This window comes from Lupinus angustifolius, chromosome LG03, assembly GCF_001865875.1.
Source record: "Lupinus angustifolius cultivar Tanjil chromosome LG03, LupAngTanjil_v1.0, whole genome shotgun sequence".
Classification (NCBI taxonomy): Eukaryota; Viridiplantae; Streptophyta; class Magnoliopsida; order Fabales; family Fabaceae; genus Lupinus; species Lupinus angustifolius.
The window spans coordinates 26328910-26355197 of NC_032011.1; the positions used below are offsets into that span (position 1 = coordinate 26328910).

At 32.0% G+C, this 26288-nt stretch overlaps 7 protein-coding genes across 9 annotated transcripts; 4 read left to right on the plus strand and 3 right to left on the minus strand.

Annotated features, from left to right (window-relative positions):
• On the minus strand, positions 126–3081 carry LOC109344180 (probable nucleoredoxin 3). Its single transcript, XM_019582825.1, has 4 exons — positions 2999–3081; positions 2136–2297; positions 1125–1604; positions 126–751 (listed from the first exon to the last, which is right to left on the minus strand). The coding sequence occupies exons 2-4, from the start codon at positions 2235–2237 to the stop codon at positions 161–163; spliced, it is 1173 nt and encodes a 390-aa protein (XP_019438370.1). The 5' UTR covers positions 2238–2297; positions 2999–3081; the 3' UTR covers positions 126–160.
• On the minus strand, positions 5756–8209 carry LOC109344181 (pollen receptor-like kinase 5). The gene is made up of 3 exons (XM_019582828.1): positions 7499–8209; positions 6773–7402; positions 5756–6413 (listed from the first exon to the last, which is right to left on the minus strand). The coding sequence occupies exons 1-3, from the start codon at positions 8139–8141 to the stop codon at positions 5800–5802; spliced, it is 1887 nt and encodes a 628-aa protein (XP_019438373.1). The 5' UTR covers positions 8142–8209; the 3' UTR covers positions 5756–5799.
• On the plus strand, positions 10630–13009 carry LOC109344182 (gamma-glutamylcyclotransferase 2-2-like). 2 transcript variants are annotated; one of them, XM_019582830.1, is made up of 9 exons: positions 10630–10778; positions 10878–11008; positions 11093–11169; positions 11396–11452; positions 11783–11839; positions 11947–11987; positions 12131–12199; positions 12304–12383; positions 12498–13009. In XM_019582830.1, exons 2-9 carry the CDS (start codon positions 10900–10902, stop codon positions 12656–12658), a joined length of 651 nt encoding a protein of 216 aa, XP_019438375.1. In that variant the 5' UTR covers positions 10630–10778; positions 10878–10899; the 3' UTR covers positions 12659–13009. The 2 variants fall into 2 exon arrangements, with proteins under 2 accessions (XP_019438375.1, XP_019438374.1); XM_019582829.1 differs by having other exon boundaries at positions 10630–10775; positions 10877–11008.
• On the plus strand, positions 15338–18595 carry LOC109344183 (proteasome subunit beta type-6-like). The gene is made up of 8 exons (XM_019582831.1): positions 15338–15554; positions 15644–15720; positions 15879–15934; positions 16267–16339; positions 17005–17116; positions 17708–17781; positions 18023–18097; positions 18194–18595. Exons 1-8 carry the CDS (start codon positions 15446–15448, stop codon positions 18317–18319), a joined length of 702 nt encoding a protein of 233 aa, XP_019438376.1. The 5' UTR covers positions 15338–15445; the 3' UTR covers positions 18320–18595.
• On the plus strand, positions 19184–20955 carry LOC109344185 (AIG2-like protein D). Of its 2 annotated transcripts, XM_019582834.1 has the most exons (6): positions 19184–19354; positions 19453–19525; positions 19604–19696; positions 19803–19886; positions 20604–20757; positions 20820–20955. In XM_019582834.1, the coding sequence occupies exons 1-5, from the start codon at positions 19239–19241 to the stop codon at positions 20745–20747; spliced, it is 510 nt and encodes a 169-aa protein (XP_019438379.1). In that variant the 5' UTR covers positions 19184–19238; the 3' UTR covers positions 20748–20757; positions 20820–20955. The 2 variants fall into 2 exon arrangements, with proteins under 2 accessions (XP_019438379.1, XP_019438378.1); XM_019582833.1 differs by having other exon boundaries at positions 20604–20919.
• Positions 21659–22434, plus strand: LOC109344187. Its single transcript, XM_019582837.1, has 3 exons — positions 21659–21839; positions 22042–22182; positions 22284–22434. The coding sequence occupies exons 1-3, from the start codon at positions 21681–21683 to the stop codon at positions 22362–22364; spliced, it is 381 nt and encodes a 126-aa protein (XP_019438382.1). The 5' UTR covers positions 21659–21680; the 3' UTR covers positions 22365–22434.
• On the minus strand, positions 23474–24265 carry LOC109344186 (auxin-responsive protein SAUR71-like). The gene has a single exon (XM_019582836.1). The coding sequence runs from the start codon at positions 24143–24145 to the stop codon at positions 23687–23689; it is 459 nt and encodes a 152-aa protein (XP_019438381.1). The 5' UTR covers positions 24146–24265; the 3' UTR covers positions 23474–23686.

Genomic DNA, 26288 nt, shown 5'->3' on the forward strand with positions numbered 1-26288 from the left:
AAGAACTCCTTATGACAGGTTCTAACAACATATATGAATGAATGATCAGTAGTATTAAACTCCTTATGTTTTACAACTTCAATTTCATCAACATCACTAAAAAAGAAGCTACTGCATATATCTGGTTGCAAACTTCTTGTGTTTGTATTCTCTACAAGCTTTAGTCTTTGTGAAGCTTTTCTACACAACTTGGATGAAGATCATAGTCACAAACATCACAAGAGAAAGCCCAGAACTTCCCTTGCTTTTTACAGAAATCACATACATAAGCTTTGGCCATATCCAATTTCAGCACATGTTCATGCTTAATATCTTCAACTTGTTGAGGCAAAGTCTCTCCTTGGCTTCTCAGAGCTGCTTCTAGGTCCCTAATCCGCGACTCGGTAAACGGATAAGCATCAGCACCATATGAGGAGACTATAAACTTGCCATTCTCACTAATCACTTTGCCATCTGGTCCGATGACAACCAAAGCTGGAATTCCTTTTATATCGAAGATTCTACAAAGATCATGCCTTGTTCTATCCTCATATGGAATAGCAAGCCAAGGCATGCTACTTCTGTTGACATTGAATTCCTTAAGGTCTCTATCTGTTGAGATTAAAACAATCTCGAAGCAGTGACTGTTTTTTGCAGCATTAAGATTGTTGTACACATCGGTGAGTTGGATAGTGAAGGAACGGCACGGAGGAGACCAGTAAGCACTAAAGTATAGGCCTATAGTTTTATCAGTTAGTTCAGATACAGGTACCTGCAACAATATAACATATCATATGTGGGTAACTAGAGCATGTTTGGTACAGGAATCAACTTTGTACTAAAAAAGCTTCTTTTTTCATCCAAAACAAGTTGTTTCGGGTAGAGCTTGATATGTTTGACAAGCCTGATTAAATTACAAGCAAGTTATTTTTTATGGGAGGAAAAAAGCAATCTAGAGAAGCTCAAAGTTTCAAGCTTATTTAAAAAAGTTGTTAGAAAAATGATTCTTTGTGATCAATTAAAGCAATAACCAATTATGCATATAAGCAATTATTGAAATAATCTATTTTTTGAAGCTAATCCAAACACACAACTATAGTAAACACTAAACAACAAAAACAACTACAAACAGGGCATTAAGCTACCTTTATATCATCTCCAGATGTGAGAAAGTTGCAGCCTTCCCCTGCCAATAATTCTTCCAAGTTTGCTTCGTCGCGTTTCCTTTTATCTATGGCTTTCAATTCCTCGTGCCGCTTCCTTGTGAAAGGAAATGCATTGGCACCATAATCCTCAATGCACCCTATCAAGTCTTGAACAGTCATGTCATCATCTGAGTATAATGGAATGAATGATGGGATTCGATCAACTCGGTATCTGTCAATCAATCTTCTATGCAAATTTACATCAAATGGGACGGCTAGCCATGGCATACTCTTCAAGTGTTCATTAAATCCATCCTCCTCGCGATCAAAGGAGACGAATACGATCTCTAGACTTACGCCTCTCTTTCTAAGTGTGTCATAAAGTTCAACCAAGTGAGGAATGAATCCTCTGCAAGGTCTGCACCAGTTTGCAGAGAAAAATAGGCACATGATTTTCCCATTGCATTCTGACAAGGGTACCTAATCTCATGAATTCAAATATGGCAAACATTAGCTATAATACAACAACTAATATCACAAACTTAGCAAATCCGGCAGAACAACTCAAAAGATAAAGAAGTATCGTTAATTTCTTCATGCTCGTTCCAAGTTCGAAATACCATTTGTACAACTAAGAATCCCTCTCGTTACATGATTTATTCTTCATATAGACAGATATAGGATCTATGGAGCAATTACTTATAAGTACATTTTGTGAAACAACCTTTCCTATCTGATAGAAAAGGATCCCATGATTCTGAACCGATCTTAACTGGGATCGTAACTCCCGAGTTTGTCTATGAATATAGGATATACAAAATGAACTGTATCAGTTTTATTTAATAGGAACATAAGATAGAACCTTGTAACTTCTAAGGATATTTATTATAAGAGTTGAAGTTAATCTATTGGAAATACTAGTTGATTTCAAATTGAATCAGTAAAGAACCTATTGTCTAATCAACATGCACAAATATAATAGACACAAGGGTTCTTCAGAAACTTAGCTACCTTCCCTTTACAAGATAAAATAAACTCAACACCTTCATCTGATAATGCCTTCAGAATATCATGGCTGTCACCATATTCAGCTTCAAAATTCAGCCCTGCCATCAGAACTGCAGAGAGTAACAGATTTTTTTCCTCCCTCTTTTTTATAAGCTTTCTTGCAACCTAATTAATCAAGAGAAAAATGAGTTTAGAAAGTGATATCAAAAATACCATATATTACCTATTAGACCGAAACTTAGTGAGAATACTATACGTATGCAGTCTTACCCCATAAGCAGAAAGATTGTTTCTAGAATTCCAGTAACCTCATAGTCACTAAGTAACAACATTATTGTCGGGTCAAACTTACCCGTATGAATGATACATAAAATTTCATACTAGGTAGTCCTCAGGAAAAAATAGACCTATGTCCTATAGACAAAAGTATGTCAGATTCTGTGCAAGGGTATCTTTTGCTTTATCTTAAATTCCACAAATTTGTAAAGATATGAAGGAATCAAAGTTGTGAACCAAATTTGCAGCAGAGCAATCTCTGAAGTAGTAAGACTTAAGAGAAAATACAAAAATTGATGCCCAAGTATGAAACAATTGTGGGGATATATATATTCCCCTAGAGAAATGAAACAGCATCACATTCTCTAAATAAAATTTGGCACTTATAGTATCACATCATGCAATAACTTAATTTCAATCTTTGCATTCTATTAGAACTTAATGGACCAAAAAAACATCATCTTATTATAAAACATATCATGCACCTAAGCATCACTAAAAGAAGCACACAAAAACATGGAAACTAGTGCAAAAGAAATAGAACAAGGACATGTATATTTAGTGCATGGTGTGCTTCAAATAGCACGTACTTTATGTTGTACTAACAGAAAAAGAAGACAGAAACAGTGAGAAAGAGAAAGAAGAGGTTGAGTTTCATAGGTAGATAGATAGATGATGATGGAGAGCGGTGGAAAAATGAAGATTTATTAATATGATAGTGACATGGTCATATAAGTTATAACTCAATAGTCATGCATATCTCAGCTTGACCAAAAGATTATTGATTCAATTTCTGGGAAGAACAACCATGTCTGAGAATTAATTTTTTACTCAAAAAGTGAAAGAATATCATTGATAATACCAAAAAACATTAATTTGACATAAAATTGATTTTAGTGAGATAGTAAGATAATAAATTTGATTTTAGAGGAATAATAAGATGTAGGTTGAAAATTTTATATCATGGAAATAATAATTTATGAAATATGATCAAGAGATATATAAATAAATATAAGAAGTGACACTTCTAAAATTGTGTTATTTGAAATTTACAACAATATGATTGTTTTTAATCCATTTATATTCTTTCTGAAGAGTAATCAAACTCTTCTATAAATTTGTCATTCATATAATATACAATGATAAGTATATTTTATAATTATAGTATTAGTATTAGTATAGATAATAAAATAAGTACTAATATTTAGGATTTTTATATATGCTTTTGAAATTAAAAAATAATGATTAATTATAAAATATAATTAAGAGTATCGAAAAATATTCAAAACTATTGTTGAAATGTTCAACACAATGAATATTTTAAAGTATCTATACTTTTCCAGTTTTTTTTTTTTGTTATGATATTTTATTAATTATTAGTTATTTGTGATGTTATTTTAAATATTTATTTAAATTTTATTTGAACAATATATTTCAACGTGATTTATCATAAAATATTGATGTGCTCACATATATATTTATATATTATTCTATGACGTAAAAATGATGACATTCACATAGGAATAATGCTTACTAAAGCCCCATAAAAGATGAAAAGAATATAGGTGGAAAATGAGATACACCACATGTAAGATAGGGCTCAAAAATTAAGATATTAAATTATATGATAGATATTGCATCTGAATTAGAAGTTGATAATAAATCATATGAAAACCTTTAAACAAATAACATTATTCTGATATGACTCAGTGCTTATCCACTACTTGAAAGCATAGAAAACTATACACCATGACTAGTTCCAATGTATAATACTTTATCTTTGAGTTTAATATACAGTGCATCATCATCATTTGTGTAAATTTCATTGTTATATAAAAAAGTGCATATATGTTGAAAAAACTTCAGACTTAAAGTGTATATATTAATATAAGATAATCTTTTATCAGAAGAAAAAAAGGAAAGTAGATAACCTAATGAAAAAGTATAAATTAAGTATCTAGTATATCTTATTTCCGTTTTATAAATTTAACAACTAATGCTACATATAATTATTTGTTTCAATGCATTTTAGCCAGAATTTACACTAAACAGAAACACCAGTTCCACAATTTGTCATTGTACCCTTATCATTGTTGTGCATGTACAATAAGTGCACAGAAAGGCTTAATATGGGAGCAGATGCACATGCACACATTTCACTGGCCGGATCCTCTCCATTAATGGAGAGACAAGTAATCACTTTTATACTTACACATATAAGTAAAAATGTTATTTCATTATATCTTAAGGATAAAAATGTTAAATCATATTACATTTTTTTCTTGTTTTGAGTGTACTTTTCTCTAAGAGGAACGGATTTAGGATTCTCTTTCTCATTGCCGGTATAAAAAGATTTTAAGATTTGAAGTGAACAACAAAAAAATCATTTTCTGTCAACATTATATGCCCAATAAATTACTTATATAATAATATGAGATAGTAAAGTTTCAAACTGAAGTTGTAAATAGAAGGTGTTGAAGCAATGGATTACATTTGACTTCAAAAACTACTTGCATTAAGTTTTATTGGGAAAAACCAAAAAGTATAATGTAAATCTAATTTATACCCAAAAGAATAATCCATTTGCAAACCTCAAAAGTGGAAGTTTAGTGCACCACACTAACAAGTAACAAGCCATATCTTTGACTTTGTATGTAGTGGAAAGTTATAGTAGTGTAGTGGGCAACATGATGAAGAAAATAATAAAGATAAGAAGAGTTAAGGGTCTATGCCTGCTTTTTTTATATGGAACCTTGAGCATAGTACAATAAACTAGTCAACTCAAAATAAAGCAGATATTCGTCTCTCATATAATGTTTACATAGATATTTTTGTCATCTTTAATTTAATCCGATTTACATAGTTATTTTTAATAATAAGATTTAAAAATAGGTGTGATGAGAATTCGAGTTTCCTCAACGGCTTCCCCCAAACTGGCCTTAAGTTTAGAACAAAAGCCCTAACAATGGAGCCAAACATGGAACATAGGACACTCAAACAATTACCAATCACTGAAAAAAATACTTTGATTCATATATTAATTATGTCACAGGTTACATAATTTTGATATCCTATTGCATACCATGCTTTTGAAAATAGCTTTTCATCATAGCCACAGCCAAACATTGAAACAGGATCAGTTGTTTATACTTTATAGTACAATATGACTATATGAATGCCCCATTCAAGAGGGGTTAAAATCAACTATCATCATCAATATTATACATAATATAATAAATAATAAACAATAATACATTTCCAATATCCAAAACAGAAAAAGAAAAAAAAAACAAGATATCAATGTTCATCCCATCCCCACCAAAATTCTTCATCCAATGCACCCCAAAATCATGATCTAACTTATTGAGAAAGAAGACAAATGAGTCAAAAACTAATATTTTTTACTAGTAACACCAGAACATGCATTTCCATCATGATCAGTCACATTCAACTCCTGAATCTTAACCATTGCCTCTTTCCAATCCATTCTATTCTCCAAACTCCACTCACAACAACTCATTCCAATTCTCAACAACTTCAACATTTGACCTTCACCATTTTTCTCTACCAAAAGCTCCTTATCAATAACATCTCCACCACTCCACCCTTCTTTCACTATTGCCTTAACCCATGTCTCCAATTCTTCACTTGCTCCCTTACCATGCCTCACATAACTTGCTGGAAACTTTCCGGTCAGGAGTTCCAAAATCAATATCCCTAAACACCATGCATCAGTTTTCTCACTTGGCTTCTCATACTGGCTCACCTCTGGGGACTTTGATGAACACATGAACTGCTGAACATGCTTCTTGTTCATCACTGCCACTAGTCCATACTCTGTTAAACGCGGCTCGAATGATCGGTCCAGCACGACATTCGACGATTTCAGATGCCCATGAGGTAGTTTCTGGTCTGGGAACTCTTCATACAAGTGTGCTAAGCCCCTTGCTACTCCTTTTATGATCTTCAAACGAGTTGGCCAGTCCAATTTAGAACCACATCTACCTGCAAATCATTGTTAACATGAGCAGAAAGAGACTTGAATCCTTATTAATATTTATGCATGCCCATGATTAAGGAAAAAAGAACAAAACATGTGTAATAGTTATGGATAAAAATATAACATTTATAAAGCATGTTAGTTTGTTATTGAAAAATAGCATCATAACTAAAAAAAACACCAAGGTTGTCCTCTTTGCAAATAACTAGTGTAAAAATGTGTGTGAATAACAGTAACACAAGTGTATGGTAAGTTCATTAATTTGTTGAATCAAAGCATAGTCTATAATAACCATACAATAAGTTGTTAGCTTTTTCATGTAGTATTTGTTATTATTGCAAAATAAAATGTGTTCATGCCATACCATGAAGATGACTAGCCAGACTGCTATTTTCGGCGAATTCGTAAACCAAAAGCTTCTCTTCTTTTCCATAGTAGAATGCAATAAGAGGTAGTATGTTAGTATGTCTCAACCTTCCAAGCCTTTTCATGTGATCAAAAAACTGGTGTTTCCCCACATTACTCATCTGCTTAAATCTCTTCACCACAATTGGCCCACTCAACATCATTGCCTTATACGTAGATCCAAAACTTCCACTACCAAGAACCTCAGCTGAGGCCTTAAGCAAGTCTTGCAAATCGAACTCCTTGCCGTCTTTCCTAACGAAGCTGAAGTCTTCGTCTCCATTACTCTTCTTGGATTTACCAGCTGCTACTAGAATTGATTTGGACTCACTTGAAACTGTACTATTGCTCCGGTACGATTTTACTTGTGCCTCATCAACCGTTGAGTGTTGCGCACGTTTCCTTCTGTGGAAATGGATGAATATAAGTGTGAGTATTGAAGCTAAGACAGTCAAAGCCACCACCATGATAGCAGTGAAAAGGGTATGTTGTTTCCTGATTTCTTTTTCTTCATGTGGAAGCATGAAATTTGGTTTGGTGTTTCTGATGCAGGGTTGGCTTAGAGGTTTTCCACATAGACCCTTGTTGCCTGTTACACAAGAAAAGTCAGATAAAACATATTAACCAAGTACAAAAGTTAATATATTAGTAATCTATTCTCAACATTATTTGTTATCTTACTTACCAGCATATGAACTTGGATCCACATTGCTTAAGCCTTCTGGTATTGGACCCACCAATAGGTTATTGACTAAATTAAATACTCTGAAATGCCTCTGTTGAAACTCTGGTATAATGCCTTGAAAATTATTTCCATGCAAATCCACATCCAAAAGTGCAGGCAATTTTGCAAGTGATCTTGGAATATGACCATTGAAACCATTTTCTGCCAAGAACACCTTCTTCAACCTTCTCATTCCTTCAAAACCATCATCCGGAATATGACCGGAGAATTTGTTGTTGGTTAGAAACAATGCCCTTAAACTCGCAATCCTTTTGAACTCGGGCATTGGACCCTCAAAGTCGTTGTTAATGACACTAAAGCTTATCAAATTTGGCAACTCCAAAAGGGTGTCTATGTCAATAGTTCCACTTAGTTCCATGTTCTCAAGTCTCAAGCCATAAAATGTTTGGTTAGTGCATAATATACCAACCCAACTACATACACTAATAACTCCATCACCCCAATTGTTTAATGCATCAGCATTGGACAAGAAGCTTTTGAACTTCACTAGAGTTTCAGTGGTTGTGTCACAAAAAGATGGCATAAAATAAGTCCCTAACATGAATAACATGAAAAGACAAGAGTATTCTCTTTTATGAACCATAACTAGAAGATGAGAATAGAGAGAATGAGAATAAAGTTGAGGAATGAAAGAGTTGAAAGTGAGCCTTAAAGTATTGTGCATAAGAAATTATTATAATTAAGACACTATGGTTTAAGGGTTACATTGAAAATGTCTTACATTGATAGAATGAGCTGGTTAAGCCGGCCAAGTAGATGTGTTTGGATCTCATTTCTCTTTCAAATATTATTATATCTTAGTTCTGTGCTGTTTTTCTTGTTCATGCTCAGAATGATGTGATTTCTATTGCATAGTTATTTCTTACAATATTATGTGAGTTTTATTTGTCTGCATTGCTTCACTTGTTATGATCTGAAATTGATTCATGAGGTATAAGAACTTGTCAATATGCCAAAAATAATTGTTTGTACATTTTTCATATAAAGTTTCACTACACATATAAATTCATTATTGCTAAGTAGAAACATGTTCATAATGTATTAGAACAACATACTCTCCATACTTGCCTAATTCTATAACTTTGGCTAAAAAACAAAGAAAAGTTAGGCATGTGATGACATATGACTTTAAATTTAATTGGTTTTCCGGAAAGAGATGATGACATATGACATTTAAATTTTTTGTAGATTTTAAATTATTTCTAATTAGTTTTTTTAAAAATCAATTCGAATCTCACATTCTAGTATTGAAGTGTATTGACAAGGATCCCAAACCAAATGTCACACCATGTTATTTTCATTTTTTATTTTTTTGAGTAATTGCATATCTCCAATGTTAGATAGATAGGATGACTGAAGAATAATAATATCATAAAGATGCCTAGAAATTGACTTACACAAAGAGGAGGTGGGGGGAAGAGATTAGAATTATTTCATATGAGATGGAATGAGAATTGCAAGGTTTTGACTAGCATGATGTTTGTGAAATGAATAAGAGTTGATGACCATTTCAAATAGTGGGTATCAAGTAGAGATGAAAAAAAAAACCTAACTCTGTGTACCTGTGGAATACCGTAACGGGTATCCGCAATAATAGCTTATGGGTGAGAGTGGGTTTTGTAATACTCGTTCTGTGGGTACCCGCAAACTTATATATTTAATTTTTAGTTAAATTTTTATATATATTTATTATTATTTTAAGATTATATATCATATACTTTATTATTATTTTACAATAAATTACACATATTTGACTATGATCATAAATTTATCATATTATTTGTGTAACAATTATTTTTACATATTGATTATTATAAATTTATAATTAAAATTAAAAACCTGTTGGGTACTTACAAATACCCGTTACCCACACATGTACCCATAAATATTACGGGTTTGGGCATGGGAAAGCACTACCCGCGCGTCTGCATGTGTCAGTTGTCATCCTTAGTATCAAGCCTGAAACGTGACGCCTAAGCCACCAATGTGACATTACCACAAGAGTTTGAGTTATTATATTCTAAATAATTAGATATAATTAGGTACCTATCGCTTTTACAATATTAATTAATTAGATAATTATGATTTTCTAAATAATCGAGTCAATAACCTTCCCAAATTTATTAAAGCTACACCCAGCAGGACAAAAGACATGCACATAATGTGTTTTATACATGGTCATAAATATGAATTAAATTTTATATATTTTTATTATATCAATTATTAGTAACGACTTTTTAAAAATGTAGTAAAAATTAAAGACATATTAAATATATAAATCTTATATTGATAATACATTAATATTACATCTTTAAAATCAAATCACTTCAGCCAGTTCACTATCTTTTACTAGAAAAAAACTTTACAATAACATTTTTGTTAGGTAAGCTTTATCCATCGTCATTAGATTCCATTGTATAAAAGACAAGGATTGGAAGAGTAGCATATAAGTTAAACATATATAAAATAACGAGAATAAAATATACGTAGTTATAAAGATATAAGTTATCTCCTTCGGCCAATAAAACTATAATATATGTCATTAGATTGGATTGTATTTACATATTTTTGTCTCACTTCCCTTCTCCAATGAAACAGGAAACAATATTTCTGCCGCTAACACTTCTTCCACAATCTAACCGGCCAACCAATAAAACCGCGGCTTGTAACATATTAATACGTCCAGGTTCAATGAACCCAATTCAATTACTCTTTGTAAATGTATCTCTCTCCAATTCAAACAATCATTCAATCTATCTATTTTTAATCTCAACAAACATTATTGCTTCAGTTTTTTTATTAAATGACTGTACCTTATTTTTAGTAAATAATTAACCTTTTCAGATAGTTATAAAGTATCTTTTATATGAATCTAGTATTAACCATATGATTCATAGAAATTTAATAAGTTACACCACTAATTAAATACCTTAATATCTTATTGATTCATAGAAATTTAATAAAAAAAAAGTAAAACAAATAAATAAAATGGTTGAATTAAGTACAGCACATTGTTGTATGAAAAAGCACGTGACAGGTTGAATATGTGTCTCTCTTTACACCATAAATACGAAGCATTTCAAGGTTCAATTTCTCACCCGAGATTTTTAAAGAGAGGAACATTTTCAACCCTGATTTTCCCAAAGCTAAACCCTGAATCGTTTAGCATTGTTTCTCTCTTGTGCGTTTTTTCGCCATATATTCATTCTCGGGGAAATGTAAGATTCCATTCCCTCTTCCTTTAATTTAATTATCTTTTTTTTTTTTAAATAATTAGTTTTTTTTATGATCAATTTGGTGACTGATAGTGTGATCTTTATTTGTCGTGAAGTTACGCAGCTATGGTGTTTTGGGTTTTTGGATATGGTTCACTGGTGTGGAACCCAGGGTTTGAGTATGATGAGAAAATTATTGGATTCATTAAGGACTATAGACGAGTATTTGATTTAGGTAAATGTTCTTTCTCAAATTTTGTATTTTTTTTGCATAACTTTTGCAATTTAATTAATATGCCATTTTTGTATGTATTTGCAGCTTGCATTGATCATAGAGGAACACCTGAACACCCTGCAAGGACTTGCACATTGGAGGAGAAAGAAGGGGCAATTTGCGTAAGGCCTTATATGTTAATGTTTCTATTTCTATTCAGTGTGGCATAACAATTAATTTATATGCAATAACAATCAAGTTTTAGTCCTACCGGATCGGCTATAACAATCAAGTTTTAGTCGCACTAGATCGGGTGTTAGGTTTACTCTTGCTATTGCATCTTGCCCTTGTTAGTGCTTCATTCTTGTTTGTTGTTTTTTACTTATAATTTCTTCAACCATTTTGCAGTGGGGTGCTGCTTATTGTGTTCGAGGAGGCCCTGAAAGGGAAAAATTGGCCATGCAGGTAATTTTATTTTCACTATAGACAGTTTCCATAACTTGTTGTATAACTTGAATGCCATCATGTAATATTATTTTGCCATTTATATCCATGAGTGTTAGTTAATTTAATCACTAAATCTATTCCTTTTATATCCAAATTCCTTAAATCATAATTCCATTTTGTCTCAGTTTCTGAGTAAATGAGTAGTGGACCATCTATGTGTGCTATTTAATTTGCATTCTGATTTACTGAATACTTCTTAAACCTTTCATGCTGATTTATGTACGAGTTTTCATTCCATCCTAATTTTGTAGTGTTAGTCTCAAATTTTCACTCTTTTTTGTTTTGTAGTATTTGGAAAGACGGGAATGTGAATATGATCAAAAGACTCTTGTAAGCTTCTACAAGGTGAGTTACTTGCAATTGAGTTTTTTTTATTACTTGCAAGTGATTGTCATTTATTTAATGTTTAATAATTCTGTCTCTCCTTGATTGTGATTTTCTTTGCTTTTCAGGAAGAAGATTCACTGAATCCTGTTTTAACTGGAGTCATTGTGTAAGTTATATGAGATAGTTTTCCCTATATTTTTTTGAAGTCCCTATTTTTAGCATATTGATCCTGCTATCTATTTACATAATTTGCTAGTTCAGATTAAAGAGAACAAGTTTTTTTAACAGAACTTATGTCAAACTATACAGATTCACATCTACTGCGGACAAAGCAAACAAATACTATTTGGGACCTGCCCCACTGGAAGACATGGCAAGGTATATGATTGTAAATGTTCTTTTACAATCACCCGTTCTCTTATACATTTTTTTGGAACCGTGTCCCGTCCTTTGGTTCCTCTAATTTCTGCTTATCTATTCAGGCAAATAGCAACTGCTTATGGCCCGTGCGGAAACAATAGAGATTATCTTTTCCTGCTTGAAAAGGCCATGCATGATATCGGTAAGCTATATATCTGTAGCATTACAATCATAGTTTATAACTCTTCTTGCAGTAAGTACAAAGTTATATAAACTTGTTGACACATGCTGGTGAGTTGAAATGTTTGATTTGCAGGCCATGAAGACGATTATGTGATAGAACTTGCCAATGAAGTGAGAAAAGAACTCGGAATAGTTAATGTCCTCTCAAAAGACAAGAAGATGGTTGCACCCACTCCTCATATGCCTATCCCAACCCTTCAGCTGCACGCACTGCCTATTGCTTTGGATAGCTGAGGCCTCGAGGGGCCGGAGATTAATGAAAACTGATGCTGAATTTGGCAACTGAAATTACTCACTGCGGCGGACCCTGCTAACAATTTCATTTTCTTCTAGCTTTTCTTTTTTAAAAGTAAGATATATAGTAACTGTTCCACATCCTTTTACTAGTTCTAGTAGCCTTTCCAGCCATTTATCTTGAGATATTGCTTAGGTTTAGGGAAACAAATACAATGTTATGATGAATCAGAAGGAGTTGTTTCCGGATATTGTACCATGGTTGAAAAGGTTAATGATTATCTTTATTTTGGTTGGGTATTCTATTTTTAATAGCTATCTAGTAATGAATTGTAATACTTATGTTTTTCACCAAGTTACTTGTAATTTTGTGAGTTTCATTTTTTCAATATTTTCACTTCAAAATTGTAGTTTGTCTCAATGACATTAAAAATGGAAAATATCTGGGCAATGTAAATACTTGTTGGTTGGAAGATGATGCTGGGGTGAATGAAAAGAATAAGACTCCTCAATGGAGAGACAAGTGATGCCAAAAATCAAAGAAAATGTAATATGCTTTTACATTTATACCCTTATGTTTATTATGATAAGACAAATTTATCCTTCAAATTAAAGAGAAAAATTGTATTTGCCTTTTCATTAATAGAGAGGAGCCAAACCGAATGAAAATGGAAAAGTGCAAAGGTGAAGAATTATGTATGCTAATAGCTAGGTGGTAAAACAAAATGTACAAATTCATATTGGGTAAGGAATGAGAGTGTTTTGTTCAATTTCAGATGTGTTTTATTATTTGATAAAAAGAAATTATTGCGTTGTCTGAGTTTATTTGTTACCGGAAAATCACTTTTGAGATGAAATGAGATTATGTATTTACTCTTATTTATGGTGAAATTGTGAATGAAATTGAAGCTTAATTTCTCTATTACATAACACTCACAAAATATCATATTCTAGAACAAATTTGAATCATAGTAAAATTTTCCTAAATAAAGTCTTAAAGAAATTTATTCAAGTTTGTTCCCAATGTACTATTTTGTATTAAGTATTGTAGAATGCCAAAGGTTAACGTTCTGTTCTATTCATCCAAGTGACAATTGGTAAGGGACTAAGATAGTCCCAAAAATATTAATGTGATATTTTTTTTGGTACTGCTAAAGATATTTTTTTACTTTTTTAGGTAAGGAATTAATTGTAACTGTCCTCACAATAAGTGTTATTATCGAGAATCAGATCATCAATCTTGGAGATCTAATAAAGTCTTACATAACTAGACCAATATCTTGTTGGTGGATGATGTGATACTTGTGATTACAACAAAATTATTTTAACCTAAAGAATAATGATAGACAAAAAATGAATCTTTGTACAAATTACTACTCTTAGCCGAAATCTACTTATTTATTAGATGATTCAGTCAAATCGTGATAAACTATCAATAATGTGTTGGTTTATTGGTATAAGGTTATATTGGATCCTTAAAGTTAATAATCTAATTTTTGTAAGCGACATTTATTGAGAAGGACAATCACAAACTGAAAAATGATTAGTCTTTTATATAAAAAGGTAAGAGAATATCATACCAAAAAAATGGTATTAAACCATCACATTTACTAACTAAAAAATATATGTACTCAGACATTAACTCAAATAAGCAAATGGACTCCTATCTCTATTGTATCCACATATACTAAATGGTTAATTTATTTTTTCTAAAAACTTTTATTGTCATCGTATTACATACAAAATGTCATCTTTTGGGGAATGTTTGAGCATTTATTATATATATGACTAATATTATATTTCACTCTTGCTTCTTAGATTTATTTATTTTTAGTAGAATTATTTTATCTCCTTAAAATTTTTGCATGTACAATTTTAGTCCATAAAAATTTGAGAAGCATAAAATGATCCAAAAATCAAATGTAGGTTAAAATAATTATTTTTAATATTTTTTTGACCAGGACTATTTTAACTCACATTCACAATCTTTAAAAATAATTTTGGATTTTTACACTTCATTTTTTAGAGTAAAGACTTAATCCCTTAATTTGTCTTTTCATTTACCAATTTGTTTACTAAAAATTAAAAAAATTCAAATAATCATAAAAAAAATCATATGTTAGTCTATTGAAATTATTTTGACTTTAACTACTCTTGAATTTTTCAAGAGATCAATGCTATAATTACATTATTGTTAAAACTGTTTCATACCGGCCGGTTGAACCAGTAAATCGGTGAATTGATCCTAATATTGGTACGGTACAATATTATAATGGTCATGCAATCATATTAGTCAAAATCGGTAAAAACCAGTTATACTGTCTGTTTTTCCATCGAACTGTACTGGTCATACCAACCTGTTTTTATTTAAAATTAGTTTTTTAAAGAAAATAAAAAAATGGTTTTTTTATTGATTTTTCAACATTAATATTATATATATATATATATCTAATTCGCCGATATATAATTTAATTAGTGAACCACAAATTAAACAACTATACCATTATATCATACCCTACTCAATTTAATAATCGGTACCATATTAATAACACTCTATAGAAAAAGCAAAATTTTATAAATTCTTTCTATTTTTTATTACTTATATACGGAGAATACAAACTTGTGGAGTAAGCCTAAATTTGTAATTAAAAAAAATGGAAAAGCAAGATATGAATTTACTTCCAATCTCATTGTTTGGTTTTTTGGTTGTAAAACTCTAATCTCTCCCTTGCGTTAGGGCTTTGAACCTCTCACTTTCTCATTCTACGCCTAATCCTAATCGATATCATGGATGTCAATTTTGATCTGAACGCTCCTCATTCCATGGGAACCACCATCATCGGCGTCACTTACGACGGCGGCGTCGTTCTCGGAGCTGACTCCAGAACCAGCACCGGTACTCTCAAAAACCCTACTCAACATCAATTTCATTATTTCCTTTTCGTTTTTTAAATTGATTTATGTTTGATTTGTTCTTTCTTACAGGAGTATATGTTGCTAACCGTGCATCTGACAAAATTACTCAACTCACTGATAATGTCTATGTTTGCCGTTCTGGATCGGTATTATTTGGTTCTTCGTTTATCTTTGGATTTGATTTCATGTTTCAGTTATTATATTTGTATTTGCATTATGTATTTGTGCAATTGTAGTTTTAATTATGAAGATGATTATTTAGGTCATGGAAATGCTGATTTGAATTTGAATTTTTTTGTTTTAGGCTGCAGATTCTCAAGTTGTTTCTGATTATGTGCGTTACTTCCTCCATCAACACACGTAAGTCAATTTACTCCTACATTACATATTATAAGATTTTCACTTTTCTAAAATAACTTTTTATGTAGTGAGTGCATTTGGTTAAACAATTTAGTGAGGTGCTTATTCAATAATTAAGAGTGTTCTTGCAATAAGCTAAAAATAGTTTATTTTTCATAAGCTTATGGAAATAAGCTAAACAAGCTTATAGTAAGGTCATGAGCTGTTTTCATATGTTTATGAAAATAATCTGTTCTAATAAGCCTAAATAAGATCTTTGGAATGTCCTTTTTGATTTATGTGTATTTATGATGATGTTCATTTCATCTGATGTTGATTTTCTATTTGTATAGGATACAGCTTGGACAACCTGCAACTGTCAAAGTTGCTGCAAACCTTGTCCGCCTTCTTGCATATAACAACAAGGTTTGGCTTTTATCTTTGTTTTGTTAATTAGATAGACATAGTTGAGTGTCTATCAGAAGTTCCAGTGCATGATGCTAAACACTGCTTATCTAAGATTGTCATCTTCATTTTTACCAAATATGAAATCAAAAAATTGAAGTTTGCAATAGATTGTAAATGAACTATATTATCTGTTACTTTCATTTTTGTTGAAGTTAAAGGATATTACACAGTTCAAGCCAATCATATGATATCTGTACCAAGTGAGGAAGAAATACTTTATCCTGTGCCTTCCTACTCTAGTGGCATGTCTGTGTTAAATGATGTTCTTTTGCATTGCCCACAGTAAGGATTTGCAAGTATTGTATCCCCAGGCAGTTGGAACATTGGTGATAGAAGTTCACTGATCGTTTTTCTTTTCACTGTTTGCATCTTATTGTACTACTAGAACTGATAAATTTGAATTGGGATGAATTCACATTAGCTAATGGTAGACCTAAAAAACAGTTATTGTTTTTTAAGTTTTGTGGTTATTGGCCCGAGTGCCATTTGCAAAAGCAATGGGCAACTGGAGAAGTATAATAAAAAATTAATGCTTTTACAGCTTTAATGCCAACATTGTTTTAGCCAGTTTGCCTGGACACTCATTCTATATTCTGATGTCTGCCATTATATATATTTTGCAGAATTTCTTGCAGACTGGGTTAATTATTGGTGGTTGGGACAAATATGAAGGTGGTCAAATTTATGGAGTTCCTCTTGGTGGAACATTAGTACAGCAACCTTTCACTATTGGAGGTATTTTGCAGTTATCGCAATGCAATTTCTATTATGATTTCTGAATGCACATTCATTTGTACATGTGTATTTCTCAAAATATATGCTGCTAGTATCACTTGATTCACTTCACCTTGATATCGAGATCTGATATATTGTAGATCTATTTTACTTCTGAAGAATTGATGTTGCAGAGTGAACCCTTCACATAAAAATGAATGTAGATTGTGTGTTGTGTGTGGGTGTGTATATATATAATATATAAATATATATCTATGTCAAATTGGATTTGATGATGAAAGACCCAAGTATAGCCCAAAATGATTGCTCTCCTCTTCTGGTCTGATGTGGAGAAATCGAAAGAAGAATATTACAGTGGAGGATATATATGAAATCATTTTATAGTAGTTAGATTTTAAAACTGGCTCAATTTCTTCCCCTTTCGATATGTATCTTTTGTTTTTGTTGCTTAGGCTTGTAGAATGGTCGAATTTTCCCATTGGAGATGGTCACATTGTATACCTTGTTATTATTTTTATATGTTATAGCTTTTTCCTTGGGATGCATGGCTTTTGTTTGGGAAGCTATGATTTGCATGAGTGTTCTTTACAGGATCTGGCTCCAGTTACTTGTATGGATTTTTTGACCAAGCCTGGAAGGAAGGAATGACCAAGGATGAAGCTGAGGTATGGATTTTGATTATCACCACTGCCATCTCAAAGTCAAAAAATAGAGAGTACATTCAGTGCTACTGAACTGTTTGTTCTGGATGTTAGTTTTTTGGGGACCTGACCTGGTTTACATGTTATGACAACATTATGCTCTGGATATGGACAATGGCTAATAATATCTGAACTTGTTTTGTTTTGGGGTGGGGATTTTATGTCTAAATCCTAGTTACTGAGTCCTATTGATATTGTATGGCAGGATTTAGTGAAGAAGGCAGTTTCACTGGCCATTGCTCGTGATGGTGCAAGTGGCGGTGTTGTAAGAACAGTCATAGTAAGACGCTTAATCCGTGGCTTGTATTTTAAAACTAAGGGTTGTCTTTTAAATATGCACAATAATATGAAACAACTTGATTTGAATTCCCTGTAGATAAACTCAGAGGGAGTGACCAGGAATTTCTACCCTGGTGATCAACTTCCATTATGGCATGAGGAACTGGAGCCCCAAAACTCATTGCTAGACATTCTGGGCGCCCCTGAGCCAATGAACATCTGATGAAGTTGTTGGTTAAGGTCTCGCCCCACTAGATTATATCATGTTGTCTTCTTTTCTGAACTAGTTTAATGACTCATGTAATCAATTACAGTGTTTGGTTGGATATTGTTTTTGTCGTGTTATGTTGTCATGTGTGCCATGGGTACTTTTTAAAGCATCATATGTCCTGTGGTGTTTTGTGCGAAGCAATTATCATCTCATGCTATTGTTTTTGTTCTGGTCTTGCCATTTAGTACTAATAAAATACAAGATATTTCAAGCATTAAAAATAACTCAGCAGATGAATTGAAGGAAAAATCTCCATCTGAAATTGGATTTGTTTAGCTTCATTATATTTTATTGAAGATTGTTTTCACATTCCTAAAATTTCTCACCGCTGTCATCTTCCCCAAAACACTATGTGATGGGACCTTGGTATTTTACATGGTACACAACACTAATGTGGGAACTGCTGGAGTATTAAAAATCCAGTTTTTTATTATATTTTTTTAATAAATGAATTTAATATCCTACAAATAGATTAAAATTAGAAAAGATTATGGCTGGAAGAATTTGTACGTGGGGATTAAAGTTTTTGTAATGAAAACAATTGTAACTCTGGGAATTTAGGGTCCATCTTTCCATTAATATTTAATTATATTTGTTTATAATAATCATATAATCCTGGATTAAGTTTGAATAAGATGATTTCGTAAAATTTACAGAAGAAACTTTTGATGCCATTGTAAATAAAATTATGTGAAGGATCAAATAAGTTTTTTTTATCTCAACTCTTCTTTTTAATGGGACCAATTAATTTATAAAATTTATACTAAACTTTATATTTCATATCTTTTGCTTCAGAGTTTGATTGATGTGAATTAATTGTATATAAAGTAGGAGATATAGTGTGGTGATAGAGAGAAGAGAAGTGGAGAAGATGAGCGTGAGTGTGTGTGAGAACGTGTTCGTATACGGTAGTTTATTGGCCGATGAAGTTGTTCATCTCCTCTTGAAGCGACTTCCTCAACAAGCCTCTGCTACTCTCCATGGCTTGTAACCATTATTACCCTCTCTCTCTCTCTCTCTCTCTCTCTCAATTCTCCATTTCATCAATTTCATTTCATTTATATTTATCTTCTTTTCTAATTCAGTCACAGGTTCAAAATCAAAGATCGTGTTTATCCCGCTATTCTCCCCGTTCTCAATAACAATGTTAACGGAAGGGTCTCTCTCTCTCTCTCTCATCTACCTTATGCTCTCTCTCTTTTTTATTTATTTATTTATTTATTTATTTATTATCAGGTCCTTCTTGGTATCACAGCATCGGAGCTTGATATTTTAGATGAATTTGAGGATGTTGAATATACTAGAACTCCTGTTCACGTTTCCCTAAATGTAATTCATTCTAACTCTTTTTTACTTTTATTTCCCTTTTTCCATCTATTCATCATTCTTCTTCCATATCATAAGGATAATAAGAAATCTAAACAAAATGGTTCAGGACAATGCTCAAAAGTTACAAGTCTACACTTATGTTTGGAGCAACCATAATGATCCAAACTTATATGGAGAGTGGGATTTTGAGGTAAACATGGAATGATCTTCAAATGTGTATATTCTTTTGTTTTCTTCTTCATATGTTAGGAAAATTAATTCATTCTCAAAGCTAATCGTGAACTAATTCTTGTTAGCCATATTCATGTTTGCATTATAATGAACTTTGGATAAAGGGAAGGGGGGTTAAGTTAGGGAGAGTATCATTGATGACTGAGAAATTCTGCTACAGGGTAAGTTAGGGGAAGGGGTTTCCAAATCAGATGTGTTTTTTTGGGTCTAAAGTCTTGTTTAATATTTCGACCAATCGGTGAGGCATAATGGTTCAAGCTCTTAGATTTACAACATATGGCACTTCTTTTGTTCATACAAATCAAAAGGTGTGATTTTGATTGTGTGGTTTTCTCAAGGTTAATTTTGATTGGTTTTAAAGGGATCTATAAAATGAGGTTGTTTTCAAGTTTCTTGGTTCATTAATATCACACAGCTTAAGTCTGATTTTATAGTTACGGGGGGAAGTAACTTTTTGGAGGTCATTTCATTATATTAATGATAAAAGAAATTATTTCTTAGTTGTAGCTGAAAGCTCTCTGCATATATGTTGAATTTACATTCGTTTTGTTATACAAGCTCAGTTGTGTCAATTTCACTTTTAATTTCTGTTTCAAGTTCAAAATTAAAATTAAAATTCCTCTTATGCATCGTCCTCCATTCTAGACGTAAGTTCTTATTTTGTGTCTTGAAAAAGGAATGGAAGCAACATCACATGGATGGTTTCGTCAAGATGACTGATGGCTTTATGCAAGAGTTGGAGTTGCCAGAATCAAAGCCAAGAGTTCAGACTTATGAATCCTTCTATAAGCAAGCAAATGATAAGCCTATTGAGCCTTGATTGTTCACAGTTAGTTAAAATTCTGCACAGTGTGCATTGTGCACTACTTTATGGTTCAATTGAGAATCATAATATTCCTGTTATGGTTCAATTGAGAATCATAATATTCCTGTTATGGTTATTAGCTTGTCTATGAATATCATTCATATGATGATTTAAATAAGCATTTCACTATGCTATATTTTTAACAATGAGAAGGTTTGAATGATGCATTTATGTATATTAAATTTTAATCTTGTACAAAATAGAGATGCACACACATATAAAATATGTTGCAGGACAAGATGCAAATGAAGTTCTAATGGTTTACATACTGATAGTAGAATTGTTTACTAGTTGAATCTTGAATCATGACAAAACCATGCTAAGTAAGCACTAATTTAAAGCATTCTAGTGGAAGCTTTAGAATGAGAGATTTTGGGTTGTAAGTTGTAGAGAATGGGTTATCCAAGTGATACCTGTGGATGAGTTTCTATCAATGGCAGAGATGAGACTAAATGATTTGAGCTGTGATCAAATAATTTCTGATGAAATTGTATCACTACTGAGTTATTGCCTTGAATGTTTGGACTTTGAAATTTTGCCTTGTCCATTTCCAAATTTTATTGAACATTTTTGTCCCAACATCACTTATTTCTTATTGCTCAGAAAAAATAAAACACGAATTAAATATATATTAACTTTAAATTTTATTATTATTGAAAATGAATGGATACATAAGGTAGTATAGATAAAGCAAATGAAGTGAGTGTTGCTTTGAAAAATAGTACAACATGAAGAGGGGTGAAAGTCCTTGATTTTTTTCTTGTGGTTTGTATACATTTCCGGTGTAAGGGCCAATACACTAAAGGCCATAAGGCCCAATAATAAATAGAGAATGAATGGCATGCATGTTAATTTGCATAAAAGAAAGGTTAAAGATGTTGATAGGAGATGAGAAAGAAAGGTGAAAGAAATCCAATCCACACAGAAATGGCAACAATGTGGAATACGTATCTAGGAAATTGGGTTTCCCTTTCTCCTCCAATTCCCGTCACTTCCATAAGGCATAAACATGTCAAGCCATTGCACTGCTCTCCCTTTCAACATCAGGTAAGAAATAATATGAATAAGAATATTTGACTGGTGCAGTTAGTGGACTGAGGAGAGTAATGTATGCAAGCTTTAACGACTGTTTTCACGATTTGAACTCGTGATTTCATGGTTACTAAACAACAACCTTATTGTTATGGTTGCGGCAAACTCACATTCTTAAATACTTGAATTGAATTGATTGTTTGTTTGTTAAGGAAAGGTTGAAGGAGGAGGAGGGAGTATAATGTGTGAGCCTTGCAATGGAAAAGGATGGTTACTATGTGACTTTTGTAAAGGCCAAAAGACCAATGTTCAAGCTGATAATAACCGTTTTTACCGTAGATGTCCCTCTTGCAGATCTGTATGTATTTCAGTATTTCTAACTCCTTTATTCATTATTCATTATTCATTACATTATATCTATTACTACCACTTCACTTTCTTTCTTTTTTTATGTTGCAGGTTGGATATGTTTTGTGTTCAAGTTGTAAGGTCTTTAAGTGTGTCACTTTTCCCAATTTCAATGATAATATCAATTCATGACCAATTTCTATGGCAGCAGTAACATTACAACATTATGACAAGTACATAAAATTCAAACATGTTATAGCAGTGTTCTGATTTGTCTCTGAAACAGTTGTATTTTGTTGCAAAATATAGCCTTTTGTCTTTCTAACTTATCAATCCTTTTTTGCTATCTACTTGGTTTGGTTTACATCTTGTAGCTTCCAATTTGTGCATGTCTTACATAGGTAGGTTAACAGTGTTTTGGTTTGTGATATGTTTATGACAAATGTATTGATATAACAATGTGATGAAAACCAGTATCATTCTTACGATTGAATTCGGAGTGCTATTTCGGAAAAAAAATCATCTGATTCAAGCATATGTAATTTGGATTAGATGGATTACAATATTAAATCTGGTCTTATTCAATCCGATCAAAAACGGTTTAGATTGAAAACCACTACCTTCTCTGTTACGTGACAGCAGGGTAATCCTTTTTAATAGCCTTATCAGACCATCTTCGCATACACACTTCTATCCCCTTTTCCCCTAAACCATGCATAGATCTTCTAGGATTTTGTGTGGACAGTGTGGAAAAACTTCTGTGCTTTTAACATTTCCATTTTTTTTCCTCATGTGGGAATTACATAGTAATAGGCATATGATAATGATCATGACTCTGCAAATATGGAATCAGCATGCGGTCTCCTTGAGAATTTGGATTTTGCTCAGCTGCTAGACATGGACCCAGGTACGAACATCATAAGGGTGGTTGAATTTGGATCTAACATTGCTATTTGACTTATCTACTATTGCACATTGTTTGAATAGAATCTATGTTTGAAGCATGCAGATACAAGTACAGTTGCTTGATTTGCTGCTCAATTGAATAATTGATGAACATATGATACATGATAATTTTATTCCACTGATAATTTGGCCTTGTGCCACATTGCACTTGACTGAAATTTCTTCAACTTAATAAGATTCCATGTGTGTTGCAGACTTGCAGTGGTTTTTTGTTTAAGCCTTTTCTTGTGATATAGCAGTCTAGCACCACTGTTAATGAGGGCCGATATCTTAAGAGTAAATACTTATTTTGATTCCTTAAAATTTTCAAGTGTATTAGTTTGGTTCCTCAAAATTGAAAAACTCAAAATGATCCAAAAAAATAACAATGAAAGTTAAATTCTATGAGTCATAGTAATTCCCTAACGGGTTATCTTACACATAACTGAATCCACCCTTCCTCGCTCTTAGTCTCATACACGGATTTAGCTTCCATAAATAGCAAAAGAAAGTAAGAAAATGCATAAATATGTTAGAATCCCAACCTCTCTGCACATTAGACTTTGAGGCTAATGAGAATAAGCAAGGTGGTTTGGGGAGCAGTACCCTATTATCTTTTCAACACTAAATCTACATTTCTGACTAGAAACTATCATCAAGATATTCTCAAACACAGACACTTCACAAGGAATTCTCAGAACACCAGTTTGTTCAAATCCAAATTCTTCTTCAGCTTCTCTGAGCAATTTGTGAAAGGCTTGATGACCCAAATATTCTGTTGGTATCACAAACCTCTTAAGCTCTATGCCAACACAAACTGCAAAGTACCCTTTTGGAACCATGTTGCATGATCCTCCATCACTTTCAGACAAAGAAAGTGTTCTTTTCAGAATGTTGGTTCTTTTATTACTGTTGTTGCTTCTGCTTCTGCTTGTTTTTGGAGAGTTGGCTATCTTTCTCAATCTCTTAAGGATCTGATGAAGTCTAACAATTTGTTTGATCATGTTAGATTTGTTTGAAGGTTTCATGGGTGTAATAGGTGCTTCCTTTTAAAGGGGTTTGGGTTATTTGAGGATGCTTTGTGTTCTTGGGAAACTAGCATTTGCTAGCTAGAGGAATGAGATTCTAACATGGTTCCAACATTTTGCTGAGAACTGAAGAGTAAGCACTTGAGCTATATGCTTTTTTGGGACTGATTTAACTATGCCTATGTGGGTTGGTGCATAGCTCCAATTTATAGAAGACTGATACCTTGCTAATTCTCCATGTTTAGGTTGTGCCCAAAACTTTTTTACAAATTTCAGTTATGATGGATGACTTTGACTAACTTAGATATGATTGAAAGTGAACTTATAGAATAAAAGGTTTAGAATATTTTTAATTAAAAGTGGTTTTTGGTGGAATAAAAATGTGTTTGACATGAGAGGTAATTCAATCTCACTTTAACCAAAATGATCATGTGTTATTATGATGTGTTAATGTTTCTTCTCAAAATCAATTCACAATATGAAAAAAGTAACCTAATATGTATTTAAATAAGGATGTAATATGTATATACCGATAATGTAAAGTTTTTTACACTGTCAGCATATCATCCACCATTGAATTATATGACTTTTGTTTAGTTAATGGTGGATGATTTGTTGACAGTGTAAAAGACTCCTACACTGAGTATATAGATTTAAACTCTTTAGATAATCCTTGGGATATGAGACTTATTATTCAACAAGATGTTGATAATGTATAACCATGAATAAGGATGAGACAACCATCAAGGCACTACGGTGAGAATAGCATTTAAAATCTCAAGCTGATTTTGGATCAAAGAGGTGAAAATTTATTACTTTTAAAACCAAAGTTGTTTGAGCTCCAAACCACTAACTCGTGACCTTCAGATTTGTCAAACATGTCTAAAATTAGCAGACTCAATTTTAATGGCTCAAACACACACTTAACCGTGCTTTAGTGGTGTAAAGTTCTGTTAGATTTTCAGGATGACCAAATGATCAAAGTTTCAATTCCTATAAACGTTTGTTAGGAGGATCAACCACAAACCTCAAAATGGATTAATTTCTTACCTAAAAAAGTAAATAATACATGTAATAGTATCAAAAAAAACACCCTCAATAGTTCAATTTTAAGAAGAATATTTTAATAATCATTTGGATTTTCTATGTCACATGCATGACAAAACCAACCGGAAAAAATGTTGTCCAATTAGGACGGGTTAAACCAACTGTGGAGATTTTGAAAAGAAAACTCTTCATCAATTAGTTTATATTGATATTAAATAACAAATAATGTTGATTTCACATTACTTGTGAATTACTACATCATGCAAATTTTATAATTAAAAATAAGTCTCTTATGTTTTGTAATTATTTTTTGTCTTTTATGTACGGATTTTTTAACCAAAATTTGTTTTATACTAATTGATACGAAAGAGTAAATGAGCGAGTCTATTAGTGAAGGCCAATCTTAAAAAACTAAATTTAATTGTTACAAATTTTTATAATACAATATTAACCATTTCTAGTTGACATCAAACACCACAAAAAAATTATTTGAAAAGGAACTTCTTATTGTATGTCCCAAATGATTAATCCTAATTACAATTATGAAGCTTTATTAGTTAGGCGTTATGTGAAATCTCAAACCTCACGGTTCTCTACATTTACAAGTAATGATTATCCTTTTTTTATATTTTATTTACACAAGGTAAATGCTTACTAATTAATTAAGGTTAATTTAATTATTGTAAGGGATTTAATTAATTAAATGTATGAGCTATATAAAAAAATTTACATTGCCGTTATTTTTTCTTCCTTTTATATCCTAATAATAAAGTAATGAGTGATTTGGTGACAATATTAAAAAATAACATAAGATATAGGTATCTTAAATTCAAGAAATTATATGAAAAGATGGGAGAAAATTGTTATATGTAATAAGGGGATTAAAATATGGGGCAAGTTACCATTAAGAAAGAGAAAAAGAAAGTTTGTATAACTAGTGACTATGTAGACAAGAATGATGGTGATGTTTTGTAGATGAAGAAAGTTCCTTGTAAAAAATTTCTTCCATAGAAAGTTGACTTAGAAAGGCTCATCTAATCAATCTTATGGTCATGAGAGAGGACTGTAACACGATCTTTCCAATCAATGTTTCAAT

Excerpts from the sequence above, each read along its gene's own strand:
- LOC109344180 (XM_019582825.1), bottom strand. The coding sequence starts at position 2,237 with ATGGCAGGGCTGAATTTTGAAGCTGAATATGGTGACAGCCATGATATT. Across the intron at positions 1,605-2,135 it reads TTTTATCTTGTAAAGGGAAG|GTACCCTTGTCAGAATGCAA; the intron begins GTAGCTAAGTTT and ends TCATGAGATTAG. Across the intron at positions 752-1,124 it reads CATCTGGAGATGATATAAAG|GTACCTGTATCTGAACTAAC; the intron begins GTAGCTTAATGC and ends ATATTGTTGCAG.
- LOC109344181 (XM_019582828.1), bottom strand. The coding sequence starts at position 8,141 with ATGGTTCATAAAAGAGAATACTCTTGTCTTTTCATGTTATTCATGTTA. Across the intron at positions 7,403-7,498 it reads GGATCCAAGTTCATATGCTG|GCAACAAGGGTCTATGTGGA; the intron begins GTAAGTAAGATA and ends CTTGTGTAACAG. Across the intron at positions 6,414-6,772 it reads TCTGGCTAGTCATCTTCATG|GTAGATGTGGTTCTAAATTG; the intron begins GTATGGCATGAA and ends AATGATTTGCAG.
- LOC109344182 (XM_019582830.1), top strand. The coding sequence starts at position 10,900 with ATGGTGTTTTGGGTTTTTGGATATGGTTCACTGGTGTGGAACCCAGGG. Across the intron at positions 11,840-11,946 it reads CTCTTGTAAGCTTCTACAAG|GAAGAAGATTCACTGAATCC; the intron begins GTGAGTTACTTG and ends TTTGCTTTTCAG. Across the intron at positions 12,200-12,303 it reads CCACTGGAAGACATGGCAAG|GCAAATAGCAACTGCTTATG; the intron begins GTATATGATTGT and ends TTATCTATTCAG.
- LOC109344183 (XM_019582831.1), top strand. The coding sequence starts at position 15,446 with ATGGATGTCAATTTTGATCTGAACGCTCCTCATTCCATGGGAACCACC. Across the intron at positions 17,782-18,022 it reads TGACCAAGGATGAAGCTGAG|GATTTAGTGAAGAAGGCAGT; the intron begins GTATGGATTTTG and ends ATTGTATGGCAG. Across the intron at positions 18,098-18,193 it reads GTGTTGTAAGAACAGTCATA|ATAAACTCAGAGGGAGTGAC; the intron begins GTAAGACGCTTA and ends AATTCCCTGTAG.
- LOC109344185 (XM_019582834.1), top strand. The coding sequence starts at position 19,239 with ATGAGCGTGAGTGTGTGTGAGAACGTGTTCGTATACGGTAGTTTATTG. Across the intron at positions 19,355-19,452 it reads TCTGCTACTCTCCATGGCTT|TCACAGGTTCAAAATCAAAG; the intron begins GTAACCATTATT and ends TTTCTAATTCAG. Across the intron at positions 19,526-19,603 it reads ATAACAATGTTAACGGAAGG|GTCCTTCTTGGTATCACAGC; the intron begins GTCTCTCTCTCT and ends ATTTATTATCAG.
- LOC109344187 (XM_019582837.1), top strand. The coding sequence starts at position 21,681 with ATGAGAAAGAAAGGTGAAAGAAATCCAATCCACACAGAAATGGCAACA. Across the intron at positions 21,840-22,041 it reads GCTCTCCCTTTCAACATCAG|GTTGAAGGAGGAGGAGGGAG; the intron begins GTAAGAAATAAT and ends TGTTAAGGAAAG. Across the intron at positions 22,183-22,283 it reads GATGTCCCTCTTGCAGATCT|GTTGGATATGTTTTGTGTTC; the intron begins GTATGTATTTCA and ends TTTATGTTGCAG.
- LOC109344186 (XM_019582836.1), bottom strand. The coding sequence starts at position 24,145 with ATGAAACCTTCAAACAAATCTAACATGATCAAACAAATTGTTAGACTT.